Source organism: Punctularia strigosozonata, assembly GCF_000264995.1.
Source record: "Punctularia strigosozonata HHB-11173 SS5 unplaced genomic scaffold PUNSTscaffold_2, whole genome shotgun sequence".
NCBI lineage: Eukaryota > Fungi > Basidiomycota > Agaricomycetes > Corticiales > Punctulariaceae > Punctularia > Punctularia strigosozonata.
Genome location: NW_006767434.1, coordinates 591475 through 617664, shown reverse-complemented (window position 1 = coordinate 617664; position 26190 = coordinate 591475). Strand labels below are relative to the sequence as shown.

General features: G+C 54.6%; 10 protein-coding genes across 10 annotated transcripts in view; 8 read left to right on the top strand and 2 right to left on the bottom strand.

Annotated features, from left to right (window-relative positions):
* The window catches only part of PUNSTDRAFT_81464 (NAD(P)-binding protein), a 3764-nt gene extending 1764 nt beyond the window's left edge, over window positions 1-2000 (top strand). Inside the window, exons 5-8 of the mRNA XM_007379807.1 lie at window positions 122-223; window positions 341-673; window positions 1321-1489; window positions 1575-2000. Coding sequence (XP_007379869.1) covers window positions 122-223; window positions 341-673; window positions 1321-1489; window positions 1575-1756 — 786 coding nt within the window. The 3' untranslated portion in view covers window positions 1757-2000. The remainder of the gene's footprint in view (window positions 1-121; window positions 224-340; window positions 674-1320; window positions 1490-1574) is intronic.
* A 545-nt stretch (window positions 2001-2545) lies between these two features.
* Window positions 2546-3380, top strand: PUNSTDRAFT_124225 (S-adenosyl-L-methionine-dependent methyltransferase; the record flags this gene model as incomplete). The annotated part of the gene is made up of 3 exons (XM_007379806.1): window positions 2546-2745; window positions 2815-2867; window positions 2936-3380. Exons 1-3 carry the CDS (start codon window positions 2671-2673, stop codon window positions 3378-3380), a joined length of 573 nt encoding a protein of 190 aa, XP_007379868.1. The 5' UTR covers window positions 2546-2670.
* Window positions 3381-3483: 103 nt separating this feature from the next.
* On the bottom strand, window positions 3484-5695 carry PUNSTDRAFT_96961 (uncharacterized protein; the record flags this gene model as incomplete). Its single annotated transcript, XM_007379805.1, has 8 exons — window positions 3484-3614; window positions 3668-4084; window positions 4136-4254; window positions 4316-4353; window positions 4415-4640; window positions 4701-5210; window positions 5258-5323; window positions 5375-5695. 8 exons carry the CDS (start codon window positions 5690-5692, stop codon window positions 3605-3607), a joined length of 1704 nt encoding a protein of 567 aa, XP_007379867.1. The 3' UTR covers window positions 3484-3604.
* Window positions 5696-6291: 596 nt separating this feature from the next.
* Window positions 6292-7941, bottom strand: PUNSTDRAFT_141052 (alpha/beta-hydrolase). The gene is made up of 10 exons (XM_007379804.1): window positions 7819-7941; window positions 7662-7756; window positions 7526-7611; window positions 7396-7472; window positions 7300-7333; window positions 7094-7243; window positions 6939-7033; window positions 6860-6878; window positions 6632-6806; window positions 6292-6575 (listed from the first exon to the last, which is right to left on the bottom strand). Exons 1-10 carry the CDS (start codon window positions 7922-7924, stop codon window positions 6537-6539), a joined length of 876 nt encoding a protein of 291 aa, XP_007379866.1. The 5' UTR covers window positions 7925-7941; the 3' UTR covers window positions 6292-6536.
* Window positions 7942-8175: 234 nt separating this feature from the next.
* PUNSTDRAFT_118199 (alpha/beta-hydrolase) lies at window positions 8176-10022 on the top strand. The gene is made up of 10 exons (XM_007379803.1): window positions 8176-8409; window positions 8472-8572; window positions 8628-8790; window positions 8847-8931; window positions 9006-9266; window positions 9331-9409; window positions 9468-9490; window positions 9539-9622; window positions 9680-9754; window positions 9819-10022. Exons 3-10 carry the CDS (start codon window positions 8714-8716, stop codon window positions 9942-9944), a joined length of 810 nt encoding a protein of 269 aa, XP_007379865.1. The 5' UTR covers window positions 8176-8409; window positions 8472-8572; window positions 8628-8713; the 3' UTR covers window positions 9945-10022.
* Window positions 10023-10212: 190 nt separating this feature from the next.
* Window positions 10213-13121, top strand: PUNSTDRAFT_118198 (uncharacterized protein). The gene is made up of 3 exons (XM_007379802.1): window positions 10213-10403; window positions 10471-12119; window positions 12208-13121. Exons 1-3 carry the CDS (start codon window positions 10331-10333, stop codon window positions 12616-12618), a joined length of 2133 nt encoding a protein of 710 aa, XP_007379864.1. The 5' UTR covers window positions 10213-10330; the 3' UTR covers window positions 12619-13121.
* A 612-nt stretch (window positions 13122-13733) lies between these two features.
* PUNSTDRAFT_141050 (uncharacterized protein) lies at window positions 13734-15144 on the top strand (the record flags this gene model as incomplete). The annotated part of the gene is made up of 6 exons (XM_007379801.1): window positions 13734-13898; window positions 13946-14038; window positions 14104-14406; window positions 14465-14578; window positions 14640-14882; window positions 14941-15144. The coding sequence occupies exons 1-6, from the start codon at window positions 13785-13787 to the stop codon at window positions 15142-15144; spliced, it is 1071 nt and encodes a 356-aa protein (XP_007379863.1). The 5' UTR covers window positions 13734-13784.
* A 401-nt stretch (window positions 15145-15545) lies between these two features.
* On the top strand, window positions 15546-16958 carry PUNSTDRAFT_141049 (uncharacterized protein; the record flags this gene model as incomplete). The annotated part of the gene is made up of 5 exons (XM_007379800.1): window positions 15546-15622; window positions 15678-15770; window positions 15842-16447; window positions 16505-16717; window positions 16776-16958. The coding sequence occupies exons 1-5, from the start codon at window positions 15575-15577 to the stop codon at window positions 16956-16958; spliced, it is 1143 nt and encodes a 380-aa protein (XP_007379862.1). The 5' UTR covers window positions 15546-15574.
* A 336-nt stretch (window positions 16959-17294) lies between these two features.
* On the top strand, window positions 17295-20218 carry PUNSTDRAFT_49566 (transmembrane GTPase fzo1). The gene is made up of 2 exons (XM_007379799.1): window positions 17295-17513; window positions 17564-20218. Exons 1-2 carry the CDS (start codon window positions 17389-17391, stop codon window positions 20001-20003), a joined length of 2565 nt encoding a protein of 854 aa, XP_007379861.1. The 5' UTR covers window positions 17295-17388; the 3' UTR covers window positions 20004-20218.
* Window positions 20219-20414: 196 nt separating this feature from the next.
* On the top strand, window positions 20415-22801 carry PUNSTDRAFT_141047 (UDP-Glycosyltransferase/glycogen phosphorylase). The gene is made up of 10 exons (XM_007379798.1): window positions 20415-20743; window positions 20849-20984; window positions 21037-21208; window positions 21258-21441; window positions 21511-21700; window positions 21754-21923; window positions 21983-22160; window positions 22219-22341; window positions 22399-22480; window positions 22536-22801. Exons 1-10 carry the CDS (start codon window positions 20484-20486, stop codon window positions 22715-22717), a joined length of 1677 nt encoding a protein of 558 aa, XP_007379860.1. The 5' UTR covers window positions 20415-20483; the 3' UTR covers window positions 22718-22801.
* Window positions 22802-26190: the final 3389 nt, after the last annotated feature.

Here is a 26190-nt window from a genome sequence, read left to right as displayed (position 1 = left end):
CCCCCCCCCCGATCCCGATCTCGCGCCCACAATACCGAGCCTATTTTCATATCGTTAATGAAACTTCTCTCTGTTTGTTTTTTTCTTTCTTCCTTGACTCCCTTTCTCCTCTCTATCATAGGCCCCGCCACCGCCGCCGCCGCAGCAGCAGCAATGCGCACCGACATCCGGGCGGCGCATACAGTATCCCACGCCTGACGCCACGCCCGACGTTTCGCCAACGGTGCGTCTCCCTCTTCCTCTATCCTTAACCCCTCTCCCTCTCCCTCTGGGGGGGTGGGATCACTGGGTAGTCCGCGGAGGAGGAAAAAGCTAACGTTTTTCTTTTCTTTCTTTCAAGGCGTCCCCCAAAACCCGGCACCACGACCTCTACTCCGACCGCTGCGCCGACTCCGACTCTGAAAACCGTGCCTCCTCTTCCTCTTCCTCAAGCGCGGCGGCGCCTTCTTCGCCCGGTGGTTCCGGTGCTCCTCCTTCGGGAAACAACGACCCTGCCGCAGCAGCGATCGAGACGCTGCGGACGCAGCTCTGGTCGTCGGGCACGCAGGACGACTTTCAGGACTCGTTCGCGGTGAACGTCACCGCGCCGTATTACGCCTCCGTCGCCTTCCTCGGGTTGCTGCACGCCGGGAACGGAAGCGAGTGGGCGCGCCGGACGGGCGTGTCGAGCCAGGTTCGTTTTTTTTTTTTTTTTCTTTTCTTTCTTTTTTCGTTTCGTTTCGTTTCTCTCTCCCCGTCCCCCGCTTCTTCGTCTTTTTCGTTCTTGCTCTCTCTGGTCACTCCTGGACCCTTTGTTCTTTCTTTCTTTCTTTTTTCGTCCGTGTTTCAGCTTTTCAAGTCGTGTGTTGCGGGTGTCGGAGTCCGGGTTCTATCCGCTGCGGCCTGGGCCCGTTTCGTTCTTACTTTCTCCGTCCTCGTGGCGCTGGTGGGCACGACGACGCCTCGTGTTTGTCTTGTTTGTTTGCTCGTTTCTTAATCTGCGATGTGCCGCCGCCGCCGCCGCCACGCGGTTCTTTCCTGTATCTGGCTCTACCTTCTTTTTTCCCATTCGCCGCCGCCACAGCCACCGGCACCCTACTCGGTTTCCCCCCCTCCCCCCCTTGCTCTTCCCAGAACGTTGTCCGCTTCTGTTCGAAAAAGACATAACGAAACACACACACACACACACCGTAATACTCTTTGATTCCTTTCTCCTTCCCTCCTTTCTCTTTCTTTCTTCTTTTTTCCTCCGCGTTTACACCCTTGAGGTCGTTCTCTCCAAAAAGTCACGTCCGCGCGCTCACGCTCACACACACCCCCGTTTTTTCTCATCCATCGCAGGTCATCACCGTCTCTTCGGGCGGCGGCTTCCGCCGGGACGCGCGCGTCTTCTCGCTCTCGTACACGCTCTCGAAGGCGGCCGCGATCCATCTCGGGAAGCTGCTCGCGAACGTCCTCGCCGGCTGGGGCATCCGGAGCAACGTCGTCTGCCCGGGCGTATACCCAAGCGGTTCGTGCCAGCCTCCTCCTTCCCTTCCCCTTACTTTTGATTTTTTTATTCTCATTCCGAGCGTTTCGTTTATTATTTTTTGCAGAGATGACGGCGTTTATGACGCCGGCGCAGGTGGCGGCCGGGTGCCCGATGGGCCGCGCGGGCGATCTGCAGGATATGGCCGGATTGGTGCTGTTCATGGCCGGCCGCGCGGGCGCGTACGTGAACGGGAGCGTGCAGCTCACCGACGGCGGACGGCTGGGTATGTTCAGCGCGACATATTGAAAACGCACGCGAAGAAGACGAAGAAGACGAGATGAAAAGAGGGTTTTGAGAGAAGACAAAAAGAAAGCATGGAGGACCCGTTCCCTCCTTCCTCCCCTCCCCTCCCCCCCCTCCCCCGGGAACCCCCCCCCTCCCCCGGGAACGCAGCTGGCTGTCCGAAATCGGGAGGGCTGCGGGGTGTAACGTATTTTTTTGTGAAACGGGGGAAATGTATTGGCGTTTAGACAGAGACGAGTTGTACGTGGGTTAGAATTGTTATACGTGTTTTTCTTTAGAGCGATGCTACCAAGTTATCCTTGCGTTTTGCGCTTTGCTCGCTCGTCCTTCGAGCTCGGTGCAGATTGAGCTCAGTATGTGAGAACGGGAGCCGACCGGCGCACGCGGCGCGGGTCCCCAATCAAACGCTGGTTTGAATGCACTTCATCGCTATGCACAGTCTTCTCTCCCTGTATCAATCGAGAGCCTCTGATCCACGAGTTCGCGAAACAAGGGCCCCGCAGAAATTGGTCATGGATGGGACATAAAGCTGGGGAGAAGCGGACATTAAACAAAGCCCACTCGGTATCGAAGCACATAATCCGCCGATGTCGATGACCACCTCCAGTCATGAGCTCGTCGACACCCTGCAGTTGAACCCGCTGCTCGAGTTCGGCGGCACGGAAGCGTTCTGGGACTACGCGGCGGAGGCGTCGTATCCCTCGGCTGCCGCGCAGGCGGAGGCGGCGGAGAGCCCCATGACGGGCCTCCTTACCGCGATGGATCTGTTGGGTCCCGAGACGATCTCCGAACGGAAGATCAAGCTGCTCGACGTCGCGTGCGGTTCGGGCATCGTCCCGCTCTTGCTTGCGAGGCGGTACGACTTGAAGGAGCCGAAGGAAGAGGTCGAGGTGGTCGCGACGGATTTCTCGGCGAGCATGGTGCGGAGGGCCGCGAAGGAGATGGAGGATGGCGGGTGGAAGGGCGTCAAGGTGGAGAAGATGGATGCGCAGGTGAGGCACGACTACTGGGAGATCGACCACGCAGCCGAACTCGATACTGACGCTCTTCGTCTGGAACAGAATCTGACTTATCCCGATGACCACTGGACGCACGTTACGTGCTCTTTCGGGGCGTACGTGTCAATACGCTGCTTATAGGGCTAAGGAGGCAGCTGCATTGACCATATGTGTCATTGATTAGGATGATGATGCCGGAGCCGGACCGCTTCTTCGAGGGCGCGCACCGCACCCTCCTCCCTGGCGGCCAGCTCGGGTTCACCGTCTGGAAGGCGATCGGCTGGGCCCCCCTCATCCCTGCCGCCGTCAAACGCGCGAGACCGTCGGATCCCTTGAGCCACTCTCCTTTCGCGGCGTGGGCGCACGGGTGGGAGCGCGCCGAGTTTGTCCAAACCTTGCTCGCGCGGCACGGGTTCGTGGACGTTCATATGAAAGAGATGGGCGCTACGCTGCAGTTGCCGAGCTTGGAGTTTCTGAGGACGAAGGTTCTGGGACGGATCTCGGACGAACTCAGGAAGGACTGGAGCGAGGAGGAGAAGGCGAAGTGGGCAGATGCGGTGGACGAGGCGGCGAGGGAGAAGGGCGCAGTCGGAGAGGACGGCGGAGTGATGCTGCAGCAGGTGGCTTGATTCGTTACCGCAAGGAAGGGCGTAGCGTGAGCTCTCGTCTTGAGAGTCGTCGCTTGGGAGCATTACGCCTACATCTCGACCCAACATCAGAGTGACATGATGTCGCATAACGGAATCATGTAATTCACTGTGTCGGACGACTACTTAGGTACTCTCCATGTACAACATCTTCCTTGAAGATCTGCGCGTCGCAGGCTAATAACAACTTTGAAACTTATGGTCTGTCAATGTTCGCTGATAAGACGGTAAGAAATAATAAACACGGTTACAGCGATTAACAGGCTTACCACAAGTTGAAGGGATGGTTGAACCGTCCGCCATCGACCACCTCGATAAACTGGGTGCGCTCATCCATTAGTTCCTCTCGGATCTGCGCAGCGCTCTCCGAAGATATCGCATGGGAGTGGTCCAGAATGATGTCGATGACCTCTACGGGCAACTTGCTCCACAACGACCTCGGGTCCGCCGTAGCCTCTGCGATGGCGCGATGAATCCAGTCCTTCCTTTGAAGGGGAATCGTAGAGGCACTCGGAACCGTCACCGTGGGGTCAACGAGGAAAAACACCAGGATCTTGCGGTGACCAGGCTTAGATTTGTCAATCAGCTCGAAGTTACCAACACGGTGCTGGTAGATGTTTGGAAATGCAATGGCGCGCCCTTCTTTAGTTGGAATTTCACCGATTTCCTGAGAGCAGGCTTCGAACCTGTGTGCCATGTGAGCTCAGAAGATGACGACCATGTGAGAGGATACGTGCTGTCCATAGTTGTACAATATGTGCATACATTCGGAGTCACTCTGCTGGTGATATTCCGGTTCAGATGTCGCGTTTCTGAAGGCAAGACTGGATTGTGTGATATTCTCGCAATCGTAGTACTTTCAAGTGAGCCTGAGCTAGGCGTCCACATCCACGTTCATCGTTAAAGGTGAGACTTACGTAAATGAAGGAAGCGACTATGCTTTCGTTCTTCATGCCTATGGGGTCACGAACGTCAGTTCGGATCCCCGAGAGGGAAATTGGTGCGTCAAAACTCGCCTTCGACGTGCCAGCTTCCTCCCTCATATACAGGTTGTTCCGGGGTCAATACGATGTTCGCAAGTTTGACGATGACCTGGAACCCCTTCCAGGTGCTTAGTCGTTCAGTGACCTTCACGTCGTTGAGACCGCCATTGTATTCCGGCGATGCGTCGGGCAGGTTGATATCATACTCGGGGAGCAGCGGCCAATCCTCATCTTGAACGTCCTCAGGCATCTCCGGGATCTGCTCAAATGATGATGACTCGTTGATAACAACGATGTTGAGAAGTAGAAGAAGACTCACATCATCGTCTTCCCAGATGCAGTCCGGACCATCATGTCCGCCGACTCTGAATGGCAACTCATTTTCCCTTCGTAAATCCGATAGCACGCGATCGAACATGGGCACAGCTCTCTCAAGCAGCCTCGGGATGACATCGTAGAGCTTGCGGTGGTCTGACATGTGGATGTTGTTCACGTAGGGCGAGATCAGCTCCACGGTCTTCTTGTCCGCCTTGAACGCGAAGTCGGACGGCAGCCATTGGAACTGGTCGGAACAGAATTCGTCGCCTTCTTCGGAGAGCTCTGATGCGGGAGCAGCGACCACGTTTCCGGAGGCGTCGACCGTCGTACCGTAAACGACGGGATACAGGGATGGATGGACAAGGTCGAGAACTTGACCGTTCGAACGAGGATGCCAATCCTTCTGGTTGTCGGGGACATTCTCCAGCGGAGCAATCGCGTCCGACAGTTCATTCCGAAGATGCTCCGGAATCAACTCGTCTGACTTCCAGATGCGATCGTAAGGACCCGGCTGCGATAGAAGTCAATACGTGCCGCATTGGAGCACCGAGCACGAACCTCTATCCCTGTTTCGGGGTCCCTCAGTGATGCGTATGCAGCCAATTCACCCATTACATAGTCGATCTGTGAAGAAGGGTCAGCATCAGATGAACATGAAGGAAAGGGCCGAGATACCATGTTCGATGTGAGGACTAGGTTCCTCGGCAGACCCTCCTGCTGCGTGACGATCTCTTCTCTCCACTTCTGCTGGATGCTCGGGTCCTTGAACTTCTCGTACCATCGTGGTTTCTCGCGGAGACTCGCGGATAGGCTGCATATACGCAGTTCGACAAGCGTCCTGGGTCGATCCCTCCAAGCGATAGTGTCTACGCTTCCCCAAGATCCATCGTCGTTGGACGTGAACGGGTGGGGGAAGCGGTCGCCGAACTCGGTCAAACCACTCTTGAGTGGTGTCGGTGTCTGAGGGCTCGGGACTGGGTCATTACCGGACATCGGAAGATATTGGCAGGGTGGTTGTTATAATCCAACGATATTCGCGAGCGTCGTATCGGTTAAATGACCTTGCTTGCTGGTGATTGCTGTTAGGGACCTAGACGCAGTTGTGGAAGCAGGTCAACTGGTACGGGGTATTTATACCGGCACCGCACATATAAAGAGCACACTGCGAGTCAAGCAAGCAGTATACCCGTGATGTAAATGCCTTGGCGTGAAATGACTTCGATACTGAAGGCGAGGGAATCGCCTTTGGAACTCTACGTGGCGAGTCATTGAGATCTCGCGCGATTGTTCCAAAGCATATAGCTTTCCCTCGTTTCTTGTAATCGCGAGGAGGTGCAAAGTGTACATCGTTGTTGCTGCAGTGACTCAGGAGGCAAAAGATGCCCGTGTGGGACTCGACATTGGCGACAAACACATGACTACTTACAGTCGAACACCTCATAATGCATAGCCACATAATGCATAATTCTCATGATGCATAGGGTTTGGGCTCGGAACCACCGTGGTTTGCGGGGAGCTAGGGAGATACTGCATAAACGCATAATGGCATAGCAGTCAGGCTAAATTTATGCAGTTCCAGAGAGCAGATGTGGGAATAAATAACTATATATGGAGGATAACTATGCATAATTCCCACAAAAGGACCCAAAATTATGTGTGACTAAGCAGATTTCTCACGTATTTCCGCCAAAGCTACTCTTGATTTTTGTGTTTCGTCGACATCGTCATAGTATTCTCAGAGCCATGATAATAATTCGTACGTTCACTCAAGGTATAGTGCACACGGAATCAGTTTCTGTTCGTCAAAGCGTCCATGAACACCCGATTCGCACCGCCTTCAAGTGCAAAACGGTGTGTCAGTAGGAATCCCCATATACTGAGTCAACGCCCTGTGTCAGCTACCCTGTAAACGCAATAAATACGATGACTAACCGTGACGTGGTCCGTACAATTCAACGACGTCAGAGGAACGGAGTCTTGACATGTCGGATCTTCTCCACCGGCAGCGCAGTGCACGAAATTGCCGGGTGATGACGGATCCGTGAGTTGCCAGTATTCAGTCCCGTGGTGTTGGTAGCCAATAGCTTCGACTATCAGTTGGGGTACACTGAGATTGGCATGAGATAGAAGAACATGGTCTTAGCATCGCCAACGACTCACCAATCGTCTCTGTGCACAACTTGCAGTAGCGCAGGAGTTGATCAATGGTCCGTTCACTGATCGTAACTTCTTCGCGTACCTCTGAACGAGTTGTCTGCAAAGTTGTCGTTGACCCATGTCGCGTAGACGGCGTTTCCAGTGCGCGGTTGACCGTACGTATAGAGCCGCATCGGGCTGGAAGAGATAGAGGTTATGATGACATATCAGGGGATAGGACTCTGTGATGCCACGGACCGGTCGGGAAAACTAGCTTTGAGAGAGACCGCGGCGATTGAAGCAATTGCCCCTCCAAGCGAGTGACCAAGTGGTACGATGGCGTAGTCCGGGTACTCTGTAGCGACTGCGGTAACATTTGCCAATAGCTCGGTCGCAACCGCTTTGTAGCTGTCGTGCATCCGATCATTTGGTCGAGCACGCGCCATAACGGCTTGATCACTCACGCCGTCAAGAATCCAGTGTGAACGAGTGTGCCGACTGTGAGGCATGGTTGAGTTCGTGCAACACGTGCATTTTCAGGCAGAAAGCCCGGAACTTACATGGGGCGGTGACGTTGGCGATGTCGTAAGGAATGAGAACGAGCTCTACATCCGAGATATAGTTCTGAATAGTGGTTCTGGCATTTTCAACGTCAGATCACTTCAGAAGAAATGGCGAAGATGGACGTACGATCCGCGGAAGGAGATGACGATCTCTTTCCGGTTGTCATCCCGTGCGATGAAGCCTTCCGAATCGATGAGCGGGTTGCTCACAAACTGAGGAGTTATTCGTACAGCAATCAAGGCATGGTATGATCTGCACATACCTCCGTGATTAACACGTTTCCGTTCGGCTTCGCGCAGTTGCTGATCGCCGTCGAATCAGCGTACTGCCAGTACCACAGGAGATCGTCATAGACGTCTGTAGGAGCGAAGCAGAGGTCATCGTCACCTCTTTACACTTTACAAACTGCACCCACATACCCTGCGATATAGCCCGCTTACTGAGCACGTACGGAGTCGCAGCGCCCGACGCAGACAGAACAGCACAAGACGCCGCTACCAGCAATCCGACAAGAGAGCGCGCCATGTCTCCACGGGATGGGCAGCGGACTCATTGTCCTATGTCGCCCTAGGTCTCTTTTATATCTCCGCCGCTGGCAGCTGCCATCGGCTAATTTTCCTTCATCGGTTCTCTGAAAACAGCGAGTTCTTCCGTCATAAACAGGATGACCCGTGAGTCGGAGACAAGGGATGGTCGTGAGAAGTTTGCGGAACTGACCGACCGGGTAGGACCGGACGACCGATAGCCGGACTCTCTCGCGAACGTCGTCCGAGTCCATCGGTATGACTTGGTCTGCAGCACCAAGTCGATGATACAGATGCTGCTACATCGCGCCCTTCTGCTCGGTACAATCATTTTGACTTCGGTGCTTTGCGTCTCGTCAGACTTTGCAACCCACTCGAATGTCAACGTGAGGCCATCTTCGTTCGACCCAAGATTGTACCCCAAGAGCACCGCAGAGTGTAACGCACTGAACCGGGCTCGCGGCGAGAACGTGGTCATTCAGCTCCGTAGGTTGACTTCAATGCACTAGCGGTCACGTTCACGCTGGCTAAGGATCGAGCTGGCAAAGACTACGTCGATGTGAATCCCCGAGCGAAGCGTACCATTCTTATGGTGCATGGATGGCCGAGTCTCTGGAGTACGTAGTCACAGCAAATACAAGAGTTCGAGGTGTGTCGCGTGCATGCTTTGCAGTCTGCAGAGTCTAGATACTAACCGCTGGCAGGGTAGCGTGATTATAGGTTGATCGTACCTGACCTGAGAGGATTCGGAGCCTCGACTCATCCAGGCGACGTTGAGAGTAGCGGCACCATGGGTGATATGGTTGGTGATTTGGTATGCGTGTTGGGGACAGCAGGCGTGCCGCCAGGAGACGTAGTCTGTCTTGGGTATGCACGCTCATCAGTTACTGGTCTTCTGGGATAACTCTGATGTACGCACAAAGGCACGATTGGGGCTCGCAAATATGTTACGAGGCAGCGAGAATGAGACCGGACATCTTCGACTCCGTCATCGGCATCGCATTACCGGTATGTCTCGGCATTTTCTCCATGCATATACGCTGTGCGCGGATCAGGCGTTAACCGGTACGAACATTCTACAGTATATCAACTACGATCACCCGTTCTCGCCGTCTACCTTTGGCGCTCGTCTCATGCACCGCATCAGGACCTTCCTCCTACCATTCATTACATCCATCTCTTACCAAACATTCTTCGCGGACAATACGCACCAAGCGGCGGAGGAACTAGGAACAAACGTCAGGAGAACGCTCACGGCGGCTTTCCGCACGGCGAAGTGCGCTGTTCCGAAGATGTTTCTACGGGATGTGGCAACTTTCATGGGATCTTGGAATGGCCTCGAAGTGAGACACTACTAGGGGTACTCAAGAGGACGTAGTGTTGACTGGTAGCTGTCTCATCTGGTAGATACCATCGATACCCTTCTTTTCCGAAGCGGAGGAGGAGTATGTTGTCGAACAATATCAGATTCAAGGCTTCGCACACAGTATGTCGCGTTCGCCATGACAACCCTGAAATACGCTCATCCTGTGAATTGCGGTCAGCTCTACAGTTTTACACTCACGGAGTGAGCTCTTCTTTGGTCACACATCCGCGCTTAATGAAACCTGTATAGAACCGCCGTGGCTCATGGGAGCTCGCCCAGGAGCAAGGGAACTTTACTGTCCCGCAGCTCGCGTTGTCGGTATTACCCACTAATGCAAGTACACACTCCAGGACTTCGCGTATTTGAATCGCTCAAAGCTTGATACAACAGGATCCGGTGGCCAACTGGAGGATTGCAGAGTTCTTCATGCAATCGAAGAAGTACGTGCCGAATCTCCATACACAGGTGAGAATACCATCATCAGACTACGAAGTCGGTGGACATGACTTGCTGATGGACTCCTTCCTAGTTTGTACCCGGCGCGCACTGGCCGCATCTGGAGCATCCACACGAGATTAATAAACTCATCAAGACGTGGCTAGACCAGTCATTCGGCGCAGCGCGTACGAGTGCCGCGGTCCGTGATGAAATGTAGCCTTAACGTGTCCTGTGCTTGCCTGCAGCCGTATCTTGATGGTCAATGTTCTATCCCCGTAAGATATCCTAGGTTTCGGGTTGCTCGGATCCTTCAATTCTTGCATTCTCGATCGCCTCGCGGCGCTGTTCAGGCAGTACCTGACTCAGGACGTGATGTAGTGGTGTGCTTTGAGCGGGAGGCCTGACGCATTCGGAGCGGCGCCGATCGCAGGCCCGTGACGTATTCCCACGCCCTACCTTACTCGCTTTCCTCCGTCGCCGTCAGAGGCGTCCTCGGGCGGTTGATGCTCGCCGCGCGCGACATCGAACAACTCCCATTATTACCTCCCCTTTCTTTCTCTCTGACATTACCTCTAGAATCCTTCAGGACTGACGACGACAACAATGGCGCTGACAGCGACCGCACAATCGGCGCTGCCCTCATGGGACGAGAGCATCGTCCCCAGTCTCCGGAAGAGTATGTTGCGTCCCGCTCGTCGCATTCGTCAACGGCATAAATAAGATGCTGATTATACTTTACAAAGGACTGGAGAACGAGAGCCGCATATTGTCCAAGCGGATATCGAACACCTCTATGAGCGACGAGGATGCATACAATCTCAGGACCGCCCACCGCCCGACCACCGCAGCATCGGCCGCCACCGCAAATACCTACAGGAGCGCTCAAGACGAGTCTTACACGTCCGCAACTAGTTCCCGATCACCTAGGGCCCCTGGCGCCGCCGTCGGAACAGCGTCGACACCGTCGCGTGCTAAGCGCAGCCGTACATACTCCCAGCCGTGGTCTCCCGACGCTGGGAGCGGCTCACGTTCAAACTCCCCTATGGTCGACCGCAACGCGGACTATATCAAGCCCAGCCGCATACCGGTCGCTCGCGCGCGCACGAACAGCGTGACCAGCCATAATGCGACGAACGCCGCGGGCTCCCCTGGCAGCTACCCTCACGCGAACGGGTATTCCGCGAACAAGGACGACCTATGGGCCGTTCAAGAGACCCACGCCGACGCCAAACCCTCACCGCAGATGATCTCCGTACCCCTCCGTCACCAGAACTCGCGCATCATCAATGAGCAGGCGCCTTTCCCCGCGGACTCCGTCGGCTCCTCATTTCGATCTAAGTATGACTACAATACGTCGTACACGCCGTCTCCGCAGGCGTACGATGAGGACGGCACGCCTCTGGGTCGTATGTCTAACGAGTCGGAGGAGCGGCCCTTCGAGCATTGGTATCGCGGGGACACGTCTCGTAATGGAGGCGTGGGTGAGCTGCGCGTCGGGAAGAGGAAGGAGATGCTCGAGATTGCGCAACATGGGCACTCGCTCCGGAGCAAGCAGTTCGGGCCGAGCGGTCCTGGCAGCCGCGCCACTTCCCGCGCGGATGTCAGGTCGGTGGTGGGGTCCAGGAGGAGGGCGGATAGCCTCGGTGCCAGGGAGAGTTTCTACCTCGACGAGCAGGCAGAGGAAGACTTGGCGAGGGTGTTGGACGAGCGGCCGCTGACGGACGCGGAGAGGGACACGGAGGGCGAGGGGGAACAAGACGTGGAGATGGACCTTCCCTCCGAGGACGATACTACCAGGATAGGGAAGGAGCAGCTGAGAGCGGAGACGCCGAGGGCTGGAGCGCGTAGTGTGACGCCCACTAACCACCGCCCTAAGGTTGGCCGCACGACCACTGCACCTGCCGCCCAGAGCTCCCGTGCCCGCTCTGAGCCCCCATTTGCGTCAACCTCCAAGGCGTCACCCTCCTCCAGTCGCTCACCAAATGCTCCGGCGCCGCAGCAACGCTCGCGTTCACAACAGCGCCTTCTGCAAACCCCGCCTACTACACCAGCTTCCAAGCGCCGCGTATCACCTGCTTCTGCCAAGAGCTCGCCGAACGCCTCTGGGAAGAAACCGAAGACCGTCGCTCAACGCCGCGTCCCGCAGTCATCGCTCAATGAAGATAACCGTCGGTCGATCGGTTCTTATCCCGATGTGGAGGACTCGTTGGACGGGGAGACCAGCCTCGCGGACGCCATTCCGAAGTGGACGCAGCCGAAGGTGGCGAATGGAAACTGGGACGACGTCGTACTGCCCGCCGTGGCGAAGAAGAAGGGCTTGGAGGAGCAGTACGAAGAGGCCGATGGGAGCCCGAAGGTTGTTCAGAAGAGGGCCAGCTACGAGTATGAACCGGTGAGTCGTCGTTACATGCAAAACCCTTCGAGCCCCGTAACACATTCAATATTGTTCATGATGGGTTGACTGACACATACGACCGCAGGCGCCTGGAACATTCGGGTATGACTATTCGAAATACCGCCCCCCACGGACCGATGGTCTGTCAGGGAACATGGACGAGTTTGGCCAAATGCCTCGCCTGGACGACCAAACACACCCCGATATCGATCCCCCGCCAACTGGGGAAGAGCCACCTGCCGGCAAGCAACGACTTAGACCCGATCCTCTACACCTCGACCAGCAGACCCCGATCCGGTTCAATGGTACACCTAGTCCACGGACGGCATCGCCAGCCCCCTTCTCGCATTATAGCAGGGACGGGCACGGGACGCCAATTCCAGGGGCTGGTATACAGCCGCAACAGCAGATGGACGAAAAACGGAGACAGCCGGCGCAATTGCAATTGGAGGAGCCCGAACACGGCGGCGGCTGTTGCAAATGCGTTGTGATGTGATCTCTGGATCAATTTTAGCCTGGTTTCGACGCCAGGTATAGATTCGTCAACCTTCATGGCTTAACGTCACTCGGATGGACTATTGTTGTATCGCGGATATTGGTGGCTCTTTGTATAGCCCGCTTTCGCTGTCTTTCCTCGGCGCCTCGCCATCGTCGCTCCTTTTCCTGCTTCCTTGAGTTCCAACAGGTGTTCCTCCTTATCACGGTTCCGGCACATTCACGACGTCACCCCGCAGTCCGGCCTCTTCTCCCCCGTGTACCATATTGCACTACAATTCCGCGACTCGTTCACCATCCCCTTTTGGGGACCCCACGCTCCCTTCACCGCCGCCATCGCCTAATTGCCTCCCTCGTCCGTTCGCGTACCTCTCTTCCTCGACAATCCGTCCTCGCCGTTCTGGTCTCCTCTCTACTGTCTTCATGATATTTCCTTCGATCATCGGGATTAGCCATACCATAAAGTAGATTCTAGTCAATTGTCTCAAAGCCACAATGTTTTCCTCGACCCAAAATTCGCGAACGGTGACCGAAGCGGGCGGATCAAATCAGGTATTAGGGTTCCGTCCGAGGCAGACTTTGACAGCTTGCCTCCGTATACTCGATAGGATACGTTGAACGGACTTCGCTCCTATGAGAATGATCGGGGATTGTGAATCGAGAATCAGCCCGTACCGCATCCCCGCGCATTAGTGAGGTCACCTATATCATATACAAGTCAATTTCCGTGACTCTGATTATCCCCGCCGCATCTTGGGGACTGCGCCGCTGTCATCGCCTAACAATCATTCATTTCTGAACCTCTTTCTCATCATTTTGTTCTCACCTTCTCTTTCTCTAATTTCTCTGATCTCAGTCCTCGTAAGTGTTTTCTCTCGCTCAAACAGTGTCAACGCACCAAAGAGTCGATCTAGACAGTCGTTGCAACGCTGCGATCTTCCACCACCGGATTACGTGAATCGCCGTCAATGCGGGCGGATCAAGTGGAATACAATCAACAACTCTTACAAACGACGTGCAGCATGGCGCGGGGTGCTGGTCCCTAAACCTTGAGCTTGTGCAATGAGGCTTGACTTCTCTCCGACCGCGAGTTCTCCACTCGGATTATATATTCGTCCTTCCGCACTTGCGGTTTTCATCCCGCACTCACCCTGCCGTCGACCAGCCATGATATCCCACCTCATTCCCCAACCGGCGTTGAAGAAGAAATCCCAGGATACCCTGATCAAGAGGATGGGCCGTGAAGGTACACCGTTTGCCGACAAGTTCGAGCGCGTAACAGTGAGCAGGACTGTGTCAGCCTGCACATGTGCTCACTCCCGTTCTAGTACGATATGCGCAAACTTGTCCAGGAGCGCCTGCAACCAGGGGAGGTGCTGTGCGAGCAGGCGCCGGTCGCTGTTGCCGATGTGATCGAGAAGGTAAATGTGTCGAACTATTGCGTGGGGTATGACATTACATTTCAACGCAACGCCATTGCCTATAGATATGTAATAAATATCCAATCTTCCGTCAGTATGAAAACGCATGGCCAGTCACGGAGTATCTCGATCGATACTGTTACGTTAACCGACACCGTGCCGATTGGCCTAGAGCAATGCTACAGTCCTCCAAGTTGAGGAGCCGCCGGTGGCACTCACCGCCAAGTCATCGACAGGGAAACGGCGCGATCGTCTGGCCGGCCTATGAGGAGCAGGATGAAGACTTGATTGACCTCTCGCGCGATTCTGAGGACATCGAAGAATTGTACATTGTGGAAACGAATGATTCTGCGCACTTATCTAACACGGTATGTGTTGTGTAACTATACTTTCAGTGCGTACGCCGTTGGCTGATTTGTCTTGAAGACGTCCGCATCTGCCTTTCGAGCATCGGGCGTGCATTCGCCTTTATCTGTGTCGATGCACCAACACATTCAGCCCTATCAAAAACCTCCACCGCCCGCTACTCATGGCACACATGTGAGTTCCTTTAGTTCACCTGTAGCATGATACATTACTGAATGGGGCCACATCGGAGCAGCGCACGGTTGGCCCCTCTTCATCGGACGATCACATGCATCCGCCCGCGGCAATCCTCACAGGTCGCCCGTATTTCGTTGGGTGTCCACCCTCCTGCGTACCGAGTACATCAGCTTCGCAGCCGGAGACGTCGCAGAATACACAGAACGACGAGGTAGATCCACTACACGCGTTGCTCTCCAGCCAGAGAAGATCGCTGTCTCATCTACGACCTGTACTTCAAGAACTCGGCGTAATAGATCAGGTTCGTCTCGGCATCCCTGTGCCAGAGCTCCAAAGTCGCGAGCTCACGGACTGGAAAGGAGGCTATCGAGTGTCTGTATGACTTGGGCGATGAACAGCGCGATGCGTGGTTGGACACCGAGATGAAGGGGGCCCGAATTGGCGCCACCGGTGCTGCCGTTACGGCTCTCGACTTATTGTGCCTTAAAAGAGCTTTCGCCCAGGGCCAGAAGATGTCGAACGACTCGAAAGGCAAGTCCAAGGGGAAGGAGAATATCGCGTAAAAAGCGGCGTAATGCTGAGGTCCTTCCCCTTCCATAATCAGCGATGTGATGAGTCCGTAATGTAGTTGTATTGTCATGGATCGTCCATATGGTAGTGCAGATTCCAGAAAGCTGCTCAGTGAAGAGAGCGAACAAGCGGTGATTCACGCTCACGCAGGCTCACGCCAGTGGTAAACGCGATCACATGATGTGTGAACGCGTTCGCCCCGTGGTTGTTGCGTCGTTATCGCTCTGCTTCCGCGATCACGATTCAACAAAAGCTTATTGGCATTCTGGGCAAGCGGCTCTCACACCATGAAAAGCCTAATCACTCCGCCTTGTCGCCTGCGCTCAATCCTGCAGCCCAGGGGCCTTCATGACTTCGCAAAATCTCATACCGTGGGCTCCTGCAAGAAGGAGAGACGGAACCACTGTCAGACTTCAAGAGCGGATGGGATTGGAAGGAGGAGCGATGCTCAAGGACTGGGATGTGATGACTGTGCGATTCCCAAAGACCGTCTCCCTTTCGGTAGTAAACTAAATACATATCGTAGTGCGATATGCGATTCGCAGCGCAGGTATATCTGCTTCCTGATATGCATCTATACCAGCAGGATCCGGCTGCGGTAAACGCATGTTTGGAAGAGGTGATTGGATATTCCGAGTCGTGTCGTACTTGATCTGTGAACACTCACGTTACACGGCTCTCTTCCCGTAGGTCTGCAACAAGCATCCCATCTTCCGCGCGTACGAAAACTTGTGGCCCGTCAGGGAATACATCGCTGATTATGCGGCGCACTGCATCTGCTGCGGTCGTGTTGCGAAGCACAAGAACCAGCAAGGTGTATGTCCTCACGGCAACGACGACGACGGAGCACCGAAAGGCGACAGTAGCACGGGAGGCGTCGGGCAGATTGTGGCATCGGCGGCGGAACATCAAGAAAGAATTGAAGATCTGCCCATCCAGTCACAACTCAAGGTTGATGGAGACACGGCGGACCAAAGCAACGCAACGGGCATGGGGCGATTGGTACACAACCGATCCGCGGCACACGAGGTGGTACCTCAAGAAGTGGACGCGGACCTCCTCGTCGAAGATGCCCCTGTAGTGAAACAAGAAGAAGCCGCCGAGCCTCTTCTCCTCCTGCACGGTTATAACAGCGATGTGATTAATCTCGTCTCGGACAGCGACGAGGAGCCTGACCCGCCCACCGTCCTTCGAGCGAAATCGAGTCAAGCTCCGTCCAAGGCAGTATCATCCAAGGCAGTCCGCAGGACACCTCTAGCGGAGCGTGTAAGCAGAACGAACATGCCCACCACTTCGGTAAGCGTACCGCGCTGCGCTGGTCCCCTCAGCTCATACTAATCTACCCTGCTGCAGCGGCAACGTTCTGTTCGGCGAAGCGCGCGCCTTAATCACGCGCGCCCTTACATAGGCAAACCGCGGAAAGTTTCGACCTTCGAGGGCAATCACAAAGATGAGCCCGGTCGCGCATCGTCGACACCCGCGGATGCTATAGGCGCCTTCTTGACGAGCATTGGTTTGCCTCTCAATATACAACCCGTCCTTCACGACCTAGGCATCAGGGGCAAGGTCGGTCGGGCGTGCTGGCTTGACGGGGTCATTCTGCTCATTTCCATGTGTCCGACAGGATCAACTGGACGGGCTTTGCTCATGGGAGAACGAGGATCGCGACTCTTGGATCGACGAGGAATTGCTGATCCTCGGGCCTGGCGTGACTGCTGCAATTAGCCCGTACCAGATCAAGGTTCTCAAAATGGCCTTCCGCAAGCGAGGAGAATATCTGAATATTGATGCAGACGCGGACTCCTAGCTGTCCTGAAATGCTGCCGACCGCCCAAGCCTACAGTGTAACAGTATACGTTCCAATTCTCATCCTCCGGGGGCGCATGTCATAGTAGGCTTTCTTTTTCTGTTCCCGTGTATATTATAGTGGTAGTCATTCGTAGATCGTAAGCCGTGGCGCAATAAGCACTTACGGAGGAAAGTCTGGAAGGAATCCAGACTAGGGGCTAATTACCAAATACGGAAGGATGAGCAAACGGAGCCGCTCGGATACGGTCGGAGCTCGTCACGAGGTTCGTGTGATTTGGTGTGAAATCATCCCAAATCCTCCCATTTCCCGCCGTTCTTCGTCGTCTTCGTCGCTGCCGTCGTCGTCAACATCGAGTTCAGCAAAAGACTGGTCGTCGCCATTCGGCTTTACCGCTTTCGCGGACTACTATTACACACCACAGACGTCGATGGCGCAGTCATACTCCCCTGGTTCTCGGCAGAGCGCCCCCGTTCCCACCAAGGAGACGGAGACGGTTGACAATCTCATGAACGCGGAGGAAGTGCAATCTGCCTATGTTCAGCACCGCGACCGGTAGGTCCTTTCAGTGAGGAAGAGATAATGCAACACTGACATGGGCCTAGACTCGTTGGTGCCATCGACTTGACCAAGTCGATCCTGACCGAGTTGCGTCGGTTCAACAAGGATGCTTGGGTCGTTCGCTACCCCCAGTTTACGGAGAAGGTGGTGGAACACGATACTACAAAGAAGAAGCGCGCCGGCGCGCGGCGGTCTCTGTCCTTCGCCGATGATCCAACCTCGGAGACGGAGGTCGTTTTCCGTCCCGCCAAGGGCATGGCACGGGCGATGACCATGTCCGCGGTGAAGGACGTGCCGGAAGAGAAGGAGGACTCAATGGTCGAAGAGAAGGCTTCGTTGCTGTCGGATGCGGAGGCTGCGGAGTTCAACGTTCTCCGACTTGACCTCAAGCTCGGCTCGCACGGTTCGTCATCGTCGCCGGCCGCGCTCGTATCCCAGTTGGAGAAATCGTCCATCGCCAATTTGCTGGACGAGCGCATCAACTCCTCCGTGAACCACGTCGATAAGCTCCGCCAGCGCATTCAAGACACCTCGTCGAAGGTGCTCGTCACTGGCGACCTCAACGCCGGCAAATCAACTTTTGTCAACGCGATTCTCCGCCGCCAGATCATGCCTGTTGACCAGCAGCCCTGCACCACGGCCTTTTGTGAGGTTCGCGATGCGCGGGACAACGATGGCAAGGAGGAGATCCACCTGGTCAAGGAGGGCGTCGAGTATAATGTTGCGGATGACAAGACGTTCATTCGCAGGGAGCTAAAGGATCTGGAGGAGATCGTCGACGGCAACGAAAATTCGCAGCAGGTCATCAAACTATACCTCAGCGATGCCCGGGCTCCTGCGGAGTCACTTTTGCACAATGGCGTGGTCGACATATCACTCATCGACGCACCGGGTCTCAACCGTGACAGCTTGAAGACTACGGCCTTGTTCGCTCGCCAGGAGGAGATCGACGTCGTGGTCTTTGTCGTATCGGCTGAGAACCACTTCACTCTCTCCGCCAAGGAGTTCCTGTGGAACGCGAGCCACGAGAAGGCCTACATATTCGTCGTCGTCAACAAGTACGCGCAGATTCGGAACAAGGAGAAGTGTCGTCGTCTAGTGCTGGAACAGATCAAGCAGCTCAGCCCGAAGACATACGAAGATGCGGATAACCTTGTCCACTTCGTCGACTCGGCGCAGGTCATGGACTTCGCGAGCGCGCACCCCTCCTTCGATACCCTCGAGAGCTGCTTGCGCAGCTTCGTCCTCACCAAGCGCGAGAAGTCCAAGCTTGCGCCCGCCTCCACCTACCTCACCAAGCTCCTCTCCGATATCGACCTCCTCGCCGGCGCGAACGCGATTGTCGCTCAGACCGAGCTTGAACGCGCCAAGAACGACCTCGATCGGGCGCGGCCCGTCCTCGAAAAGATGCAGAACGGCCGCGAGGCGCTGGAGGAGAACCTCGAGGCGGTCGAGGAGGACGGTGCGCGCAAGAGTAGTTCACGCACGCGCGAGATCGTCGGACTTGCCCTCGACAAGGTCGCCCAGGGCCAGCCCGGCGTCGACAAGGTGCTCAGCATGCCTACCTACCCCGGAATTCTCAACCTTTGGGACTACGCCAAGGACGTTCGACGCGTGCTCCTGCAGAGCATCGATCTCGCTGTCAAGATGGCCGAGGACGAGGCTCGTGTTACCACTGCCAGGGGTGTCGATGCCGTGTCCAAGCTCGCCGACGAGTATCTCCCCGAGGGTGTCGAGCGCAGTCGTCGCGTCTTCGTCCCGGAGGCTATGTTCTCCGTACGCCCTGGCAGCAAGGCCGAGCGCCGCAAGAGCTTACGTTCTGTAGTCGCCGGCGGTGTCCTCGGTCTTGGCATCGGTCTTGCCCAGCGTCCCGACTTGCTTGAGACCACTTTCGCGGACCTCTTCGACATGCAGCACGTTTGGGTTCGCCTGGGCCTGGAGGAGAGTGAGGACAGCAAGGAGGACGAGGAGTCGAATGCGACCGCGTTGAGCGTCGTGTCGGTCGGTGTCGGCGCGCTGACGATGGTCGGCGGTCAGGCGCTTGGCGCTCGGGGTATCATTGAGGGCCTCGTGCGCGTGTCGGATATGCTCGCGAACGAGACAGCTCGCAAGTGGGCGGCTCCTGTTGTGGGCGCGTTCGCGATCGGCCTCACTGCGTACTTCGTCCTCGAGCTCCCGACCACCGTCCCCAAGACCATCGGCCGGCGTATCAGGAAGGAGCTCGTCAAGGCCGGCGATGGATCCGAGATGTATGTGGACGCGCAGGCTGCACGGGTTGCGCGGGAGACAAGGAAGGTGTTGAGGTTGGCGTCGTGGGACTTGAAGGAGCGGTTCAGGAGCGCGATGGAGGAGCGGGGTAAGGAAGTCAAGGGCGCGGAGGAGATGGAGAAGAAGGCCGGTAAGGCAGTCGAGTTCTTCAGGAGCGTCGAGATGAGGACGGGTGAGGTGCGGGAGGGTGCGGTGTTGGGCCTCGTAGACGCCTAAAGTCGCATCCACACGTTTGTGTATGTCGCTGTCCTTCATATGCTCCATGCCCCTGCTTACCCATGCATCTCAGGATATCTGTCGTTGCTTTGATTCCCTACGTCTTTTCTAGACTATCTAGACTAGAGAACGTCGTTCTTCATGCCCATCACTCGTTTATATCTTCTTATGTCTTTCCTCTCCATCACTGTTCACGTAGCTTACGGTTGGATGATATCATGTACTCATATAGTCGTGCAGGAATTACCATAGGGTTTCCTGTGCACAAGCTGTTTGAAACGTCTTCATCCTTTCTCGATGGCAATCGAACTGCCGTTTAGCAGTGCGATGCAACGCTGCGCAAAGCGAAGGAAGGGCTGCAAAAGCTAACGCGGCCACGACTTTTCGTGATGGCTGTGCGAAGCGGATGTTAAGATGTGTCTTTCCACTTGAGTCTGCTCTGAGTCCGTCTTCTGCCAGTCTTTCCTCTGACTGTATGCAATGTTCCGATCAGTGGTCGTTATAATCGCTGCAGGGACTGTGTTGCGCCTCCTTCTCCAGCTACCTTCACCGAAACATCCAATCACCGTCGCTTTGCTGTCACTAGCGCCATGCGCCGTCATTATTCTCGGCTTCAGCTTATATACCCAGCGGTTACGAAGAGAACGACCGTATAAACGACAGGAGCTCTTGACGAGCCTGGGGATACCTCAGAATGAAGCAGGAAGCAAGAAGATCGTGGGTTTCTTCCATCCGTACTGGTGAGCGTCTCTCGCGCCGGCGAGGTCAGAAGAGTCGCATTGTCATCTCTTCTTGCTCGCGCTCTGTCTGTGATGTCTTATGCGAACCAGTCTTGTCTGATTTAGCAATGCTGGTGGAGGTGGAGAACGCGTGCTGTGGACTGCTATAGCGATGCTTCAGCGCACAGAACCGGACATTGTCAGCGTAGTCTACAGTGGAGATGTCGATGCGACTAAGGAAGAGATTATCGCGAATGTTAAGGTGAGTTTATCCCGAGACCATTATCCGGTGCTGCGCCTGAACATCTTACTAGTCTAAATTCGACATCGAGCTGTCGCCTACGACCCTTGGCTTCGTTTTCCTCGAATCGCGTTGGGCCGTCGAAGACACCACATGGCCGCGCTTTACGCTTCTTGGGCAGAGCCTTGGGAGTATGTACCTCGCATGGGAGGCCATGTCCGCATTCATCCCAGACCTATTCATTGGTGCGTTCCGAAGCCACGTCGCCGAGTTCCAATCTTATTTCGTCCCCAGACACGATGGGCTACGCCTTCTCGTTTCACGTTGTCTCGTGGCTAGGCAACATTCCCGTAGGGGCCTACGTGCACTATCCGACCATTTCTACCGACATGCTCCAGCGCGTTCGTACACGGACAGCATCTCACACGAACTCTGCTGCCGTGTCGTCCTCTGGCGTCCTCAGCTTCGGAAAACTACTGTCAGTCCGTCTTCCTCCGTATAGCATCAGCGAAACGAGCCTGTACTAATATTCGCTGTTGTGCTACAGGTACTATCGCATGTTCATGCATCAATACGCACACGCTCTTCGGCGCGCGCGCTTTCTGATGGTTAACTCGTCTTGGACGAAGAACCATGTCACTTCCGTCGTGCAGTACAAGGATCCATTGCTCGATTCGCTCTCGCTCCTACTCCTTCCCTTCATACTCGTCATAAGCAGCCCAATATACCTCTTGAAGGTACTTTAAGCATGTTGTCTCGTTGGCTCAAACTGAACATTACGTCATGCTAGATCATATTCCCCGCTATTTCCACCCCGAGGTTATATTCAATCTCTGAGATGATCTCTCCTGCGCCGAGCACATTGCCGGAGATCGTCTATCCTCCGTGTGATACGCGACAGATGGTTGAGTTCCCGCTTGAGGACCGGGAGCCCGTCATCCTCAGCATCGCACAGTTTAGGTACGGACTTCTGATGGACCTGCGACGTCACCGTCTCATACGCACTCTCTTCTGTTCAGACCCGAGAAAGACCACGCCGCTCAACTCCGTTCGTTCGCCGAACTCTTGAAGAATCATCCAGAATATGCCGTCGGAGAGAAGAAGGTCCGGCTCGTGCTCATTGGTGGCAGCAGGAACACGGATGACGCTGCTCGTGTAGACGGACTGAAGGCGCTGGCCCAAGAACTCGGTGTTGAGGTCCGTTCGTCACCTTGCTCTTTCGCTCCGGCTTTCCTCAATGATGTTTTACCTATAGAATCAAACGGAATTTCTCGTTAACGCACCATACCCCGTGATACTGGAGTGGCTCTCGCGGGCAAGTATTGGTCTGAGCACGATGATGGACGAACACTTCGGGATCAACATCGTCGAATACATGGTCAGATCCCATCATATCCCATATACTGACAGTTTTTTGAGCATGTCTTATCGTTAGGCTGCCGGCGTGATACCCGTCACGCACGCTTCGGGCGGGCCGCTCAACGACATCGTCGTGCCCTACAACGGCCAGCCCACCGGTTCGTCTTATATCCACTTTGTGTCTGTTTGTAGTTAACGTGCGTTAATTCCCAGGATACCATGCGAGGACTGTCACAGAGTTCGCCCAGGCCTTCCAGACTGTTCTCGTGATGTCGCCTACAGAGCAGCTCGCGATGCGTAAGAGGGCGCGACAGTGGGCCGTACAACGGTTCTCTGCGGAAGAGTTCGAGAGAGGGTGGAATGCGAGCGGATGGAAGGGCACGTTACATTCGTGAAGGGAGCACAGGTTATCATGTAGTACGGGTGTTATACTAAGGATCGCCGTACCCAAACCTCATCTATGTGATTTCGAAATAAATGCTACCTCCGTTTCGCAGAAGTGTCGATTGCGTTAGTGCTAGACATTTGCAACAGTCGACACCCCCCACGATCAAGTTTGGTGAGATACCGTGTAAATGTGCGAGGGAATTAAAACTCGTCGGTTAAATGCTCGTTCTTAGTACTCCGCATATTTTCAAGAGACGTATGCGCACATTGCGTAGCATACTACGACCATCGCGCAGCATCTTCACGGTTGTCATATTACAGGAGGCTATATTAGCTGATGTCACAAGGACTTACCACTATTCTATGAATGGGCTCATGCTTGGCTTGTGATCACTGGTCGATGCGGTGCGTCGCTGGTGCGGCATCACGAGATCTTGGTAGGACCCCGCAGTGATGTGCAAAATTCGACATTCCCCCAATGGGGTGACCAATCCTGTTTAAACGCTTTGACGGACCGCTCCAACTTTCCTACATGCTTTCCAAGTCGTGATTTCATTCTTGCATTGGCTGCAGGGGGTAGAGATTATCAACGACCGCTCGTAATGCACAGGTTCCCTCGGAAAGACGTTAACATGTCACGCACGTACGTTCAGCCATGTTGTCACTTTCAAGCATGCGCAGATCTTTAAATGCACCTTACGAGCATTTGAAATACGTGATCCTCGTTACAGACCTTTAATATCCGACTATGCGATGGGAGTACGGTTTACCATCGTTTACTCGATTGTACTATAGTTTCGAGCTATTTATCATTATCTCAAGTCTGCGCTGAATGAACAACTGGCCTAAACTGATTCGCGAAGTGGGTTGATCCAGAGAAAAGGTGGCCCAGGCTGCTAAAAGTGAAATCTCAAGGACTAGAGGATTCACATGTAAGGGAATATAGCTACAGAATGATGAAGGTAGAGCGCGTTCGCTCATGCTGTGAATATACGTTTTGCCTACAGGTGCCGGAGAAGCGCGTTACACCCCTGGATATCTCCAATATGCTTATGCGTGTAGTTTTCACATCGCTCAAGATATTCCAAGATAAGGCTACAATAGCTGAACAATCTCTAGATATTGTACAGAATCGCTGTTAAAGATGTGTGCAAGTAATGCTGGATCACCCGAAGCGATTGATTAGCACTGGCACTCTAACTTCAAATGACTGACGAACATGTAGCAATGAGAGACTCTAGTGGATACCTAGCGCGTGACAAGCCTGCTGAGCAGCTTGCTCCTTCGCGGCATCCTGACTTGGTCCTGCACCGCGCCCAAGATCTTGGCCAGCGACTGTAAGAGAGATTTCTCATGACCCGAACTGAACAAGATTACGAAAAAGCAAACCTAAAGCTTGGGCGAGCCAGCCGTTGCCGTTCTGAATGATTTGCCATTTGAGTACGTTCGTGTTACCATAATTCGCCTGAAGGTAATTGTTCAGAGTAAGACGGTCTAGATAGCGGTTTATGAAATGCGATTCGTTGAGACGGAACTTGAGTGAACCCACAAGACATCGTTCTGGTGGAGGACGGGTTGAGAGTAAGATGTATGTAGGCTTGAGATCGGATGCGTTCCAATGGTGTCCAAGCGGCATGCTATATACAAGTCGTGAAGATGAGAATGGCAATGGAGTTGGTCGTACCGTCGCTCATTTCTGTTGGAAACCACGACAGCCAAGTGCCAGAGAGGATGGGAAGATTGGCATGCGAAGTTATCCGCAATCAGCGGGCGAGGAAGGAGAGGAGGGGAGAGCCATGGCAGACAGCTACAGGCCTCGGAGAACTGGCAGTTGTGTCAGCCTGCAAGACGGTATTGATCGACGGTCTACTGATCATAATGTACACGTCGCGACCGCGTACTGCAATATGCATGTTTTTGAATGTATGTCGGGGTTTTGCCGAAGCGTATATCTGAGAATCTGCGGAACAACAACGGCGATCCCATTTGCGAATTGCGAAGCCTGGAAGGTACGTACCTGATAATGGACGGGGACGTTCTGACCGTCAATTGCAGGCTCAGCGGCGACTCGGAAACAATTCCTACGTCCGCGAACTGTACGAGATCGACTGCCTCCCGTCTGCGACGTGCCAAATTATGACATAGAAATATAGCCTTCCTTCACCGAGTTGGCTGAACATTGCGGTCATCCGTGGCCGCTGAATCGGAGGCTACTACCACATACTCCCGACTGTCGTCATCGAGCCCGCGCGGAACGTCCTGCGGGAAGATGCCGAGAAGACCGTGAAAGAGGCCCAGGGCGTGTTGCAGTGCGGCACATGCCAGAGTATCGCATGGAGGTGTCCGGAACAATATCAGAGATCCCACAAGCGGTACGTAAAGAGCTGCAGAGTACAAGGCGAGCCAATGCCATGTCGCCGGAAAAGGTTCAATTGCGGTTGTGACGTATGGCTGTGTAGTCCGCCGATCGCTTCGGAGGGTATAAGCGCCGAAAGTATCGAAGCAGCATATGATTAGCCCTAGATCTGAACAAAGTAATACTCGTTTAGACAGCCGACCAATCAGCCAGGAATATTAGTGGTTCAGGAACAGCCTGGAGTACGGCTTACCCCGCGATGCGCGAAACTTACAGGTGCGGGTGCGGATGGATCGACGCGGAGTGATTTCCAATGATCCTAAATCACTTCGATCCGGGAGGATTGGGCGACGTAAATGATCTGCACGTAGCGGCATCGTAGATGTTGTGACCGATACCCCCAGAGGGATCCGAGGTGAATGACAGCACGTCCAGGCACCGAAGGCGAGGAAGTATTCCAAACTGATCACGGAATGCAGAAAAGCAAGGAACTCTAGTGCCCGAATGAAAGCCTCGAAACGACAGGAGGCCGGTGGAACTCTTATCGCAGAGGCTGGACATTCAATAGCAGTGGGTAGTGGCTGCAGATCCGGTCTAGTCGGATTCTCCTGTCATCTGCTTGTTTCACGACAAGAGATTCTAGCAAAGTATTAAGGGTACCCTGTCTAGAGAATTGTTCATTATTGGCTGACAACAGCCTGAATCACTTCATTGGAAGGAACGGTCTGAAGCCGAGGAAATATCTTCGAGCCATTCGAAGCGGACGCAGGAAAAGCAGTATTGGGCCATTTTTAGAGCTGGCTCCGGATTCCTTGGAATGCAACAGGAACGAAGGTGAGTAGAAGACTGCAGTGCTGCTTCTGGCCAAAGAGCGCGCGGGGCAACATGTGCAACACTAACAGCCTTAGCCCCGACGCCGCCCCCCCCCCCCCCCCCCTTCACAGGCTCACGTGCCCATTGGAACAGACCTCGACTCTGGTCGTCTGCTCGGACTCCCTCCGCCGCGGTGTCTCTCCTTCTGCATTACGGCACTACAGGCTGTTTCAACTCACGAGGATGCTCTACACCATCTGAAGGTAGCAAGATATCAGCGAGACGCTCTAGATCATTCAGCGAGCATCACTG

What these genes read in the sequence shown, in the direction of transcription:
- PUNSTDRAFT_141052 (XM_007379804.1), bottom strand. Translation starts at nt 7,924, where the DNA reads ATGGCGCGCTCTCTTGTCGGATTGCTGGTAGCGGCGTCTTGTGCTGTT. An exon ending in CACACTGGATTCTTGACGGC is followed by an intron (nt 7,244 to 7,299) that starts GTGAGTGATCAA and finishes GATGCACGACAG; the next exon opens with CTACAAAGCGGTTGCGACCG. An exon ending in AAAGCTAGTTTTCCCGACCG is followed by an intron (nt 7,034 to 7,093) that starts GTCCGTGGCATC and finishes TATCTCTTCCAG; the next exon opens with CCCGATGCGGCTCTATACGT.
- PUNSTDRAFT_118199 (XM_007379803.1), top strand. Translation starts at nt 8,714, where the DNA reads ATGGGTGATATGGTTGGTGATTTGGTATGCGTGTTGGGGACAGCAGGC. An exon ending in GATCTTGGAATGGCCTCGAA is followed by an intron (nt 9,267 to 9,330) that starts GTGAGACACTAC and finishes CTCATCTGGTAG; the next exon opens with ATACCATCGATACCCTTCTT. An exon ending in TGCCGAATCTCCATACACAG is followed by an intron (nt 9,755 to 9,818) that starts GTGAGAATACCA and finishes ACTCCTTCCTAG; the next exon opens with TTTGTACCCGGCGCGCACTG.
- PUNSTDRAFT_118198 (XM_007379802.1), top strand. Translation starts at nt 10,331, where the DNA reads ATGGCGCTGACAGCGACCGCACAATCGGCGCTGCCCTCATGGGACGAG. An exon ending in CGTCCCCAGTCTCCGGAAGA is followed by an intron (nt 10,404 to 10,470) that starts GTATGTTGCGTC and finishes TACTTTACAAAG; the next exon opens with GACTGGAGAACGAGAGCCGC. An exon ending in CCAGCTACGAGTATGAACCG is followed by an intron (nt 12,120 to 12,207) that starts GTGAGTCGTCGT and finishes ATACGACCGCAG; the next exon opens with GCGCCTGGAACATTCGGGTA.
- PUNSTDRAFT_49566 (XM_007379799.1), top strand. Translation starts at nt 17,389, where the DNA reads ATGGCGCAGTCATACTCCCCTGGTTCTCGGCAGAGCGCCCCCGTTCCC. An exon ending in TATGTTCAGCACCGCGACCG is followed by an intron (nt 17,514 to 17,563) that starts GTAGGTCCTTTC and finishes ACATGGGCCTAG; the next exon opens with ACTCGTTGGTGCCATCGACT.
- PUNSTDRAFT_141047 (XM_007379798.1), top strand. Translation starts at nt 20,484, where the DNA reads ATGTTCCGATCAGTGGTCGTTATAATCGCTGCAGGGACTGTGTTGCGC. An exon ending in TCAACATCGTCGAATACATG is followed by an intron (nt 22,342 to 22,398) that starts GTCAGATCCCAT and finishes TCTTATCGTTAG; the next exon opens with GCTGCCGGCGTGATACCCGT. An exon ending in CTACAACGGCCAGCCCACCG is followed by an intron (nt 22,481 to 22,535) that starts GTTCGTCTTATA and finishes GTTAATTCCCAG; the next exon opens with GATACCATGCGAGGACTGTC.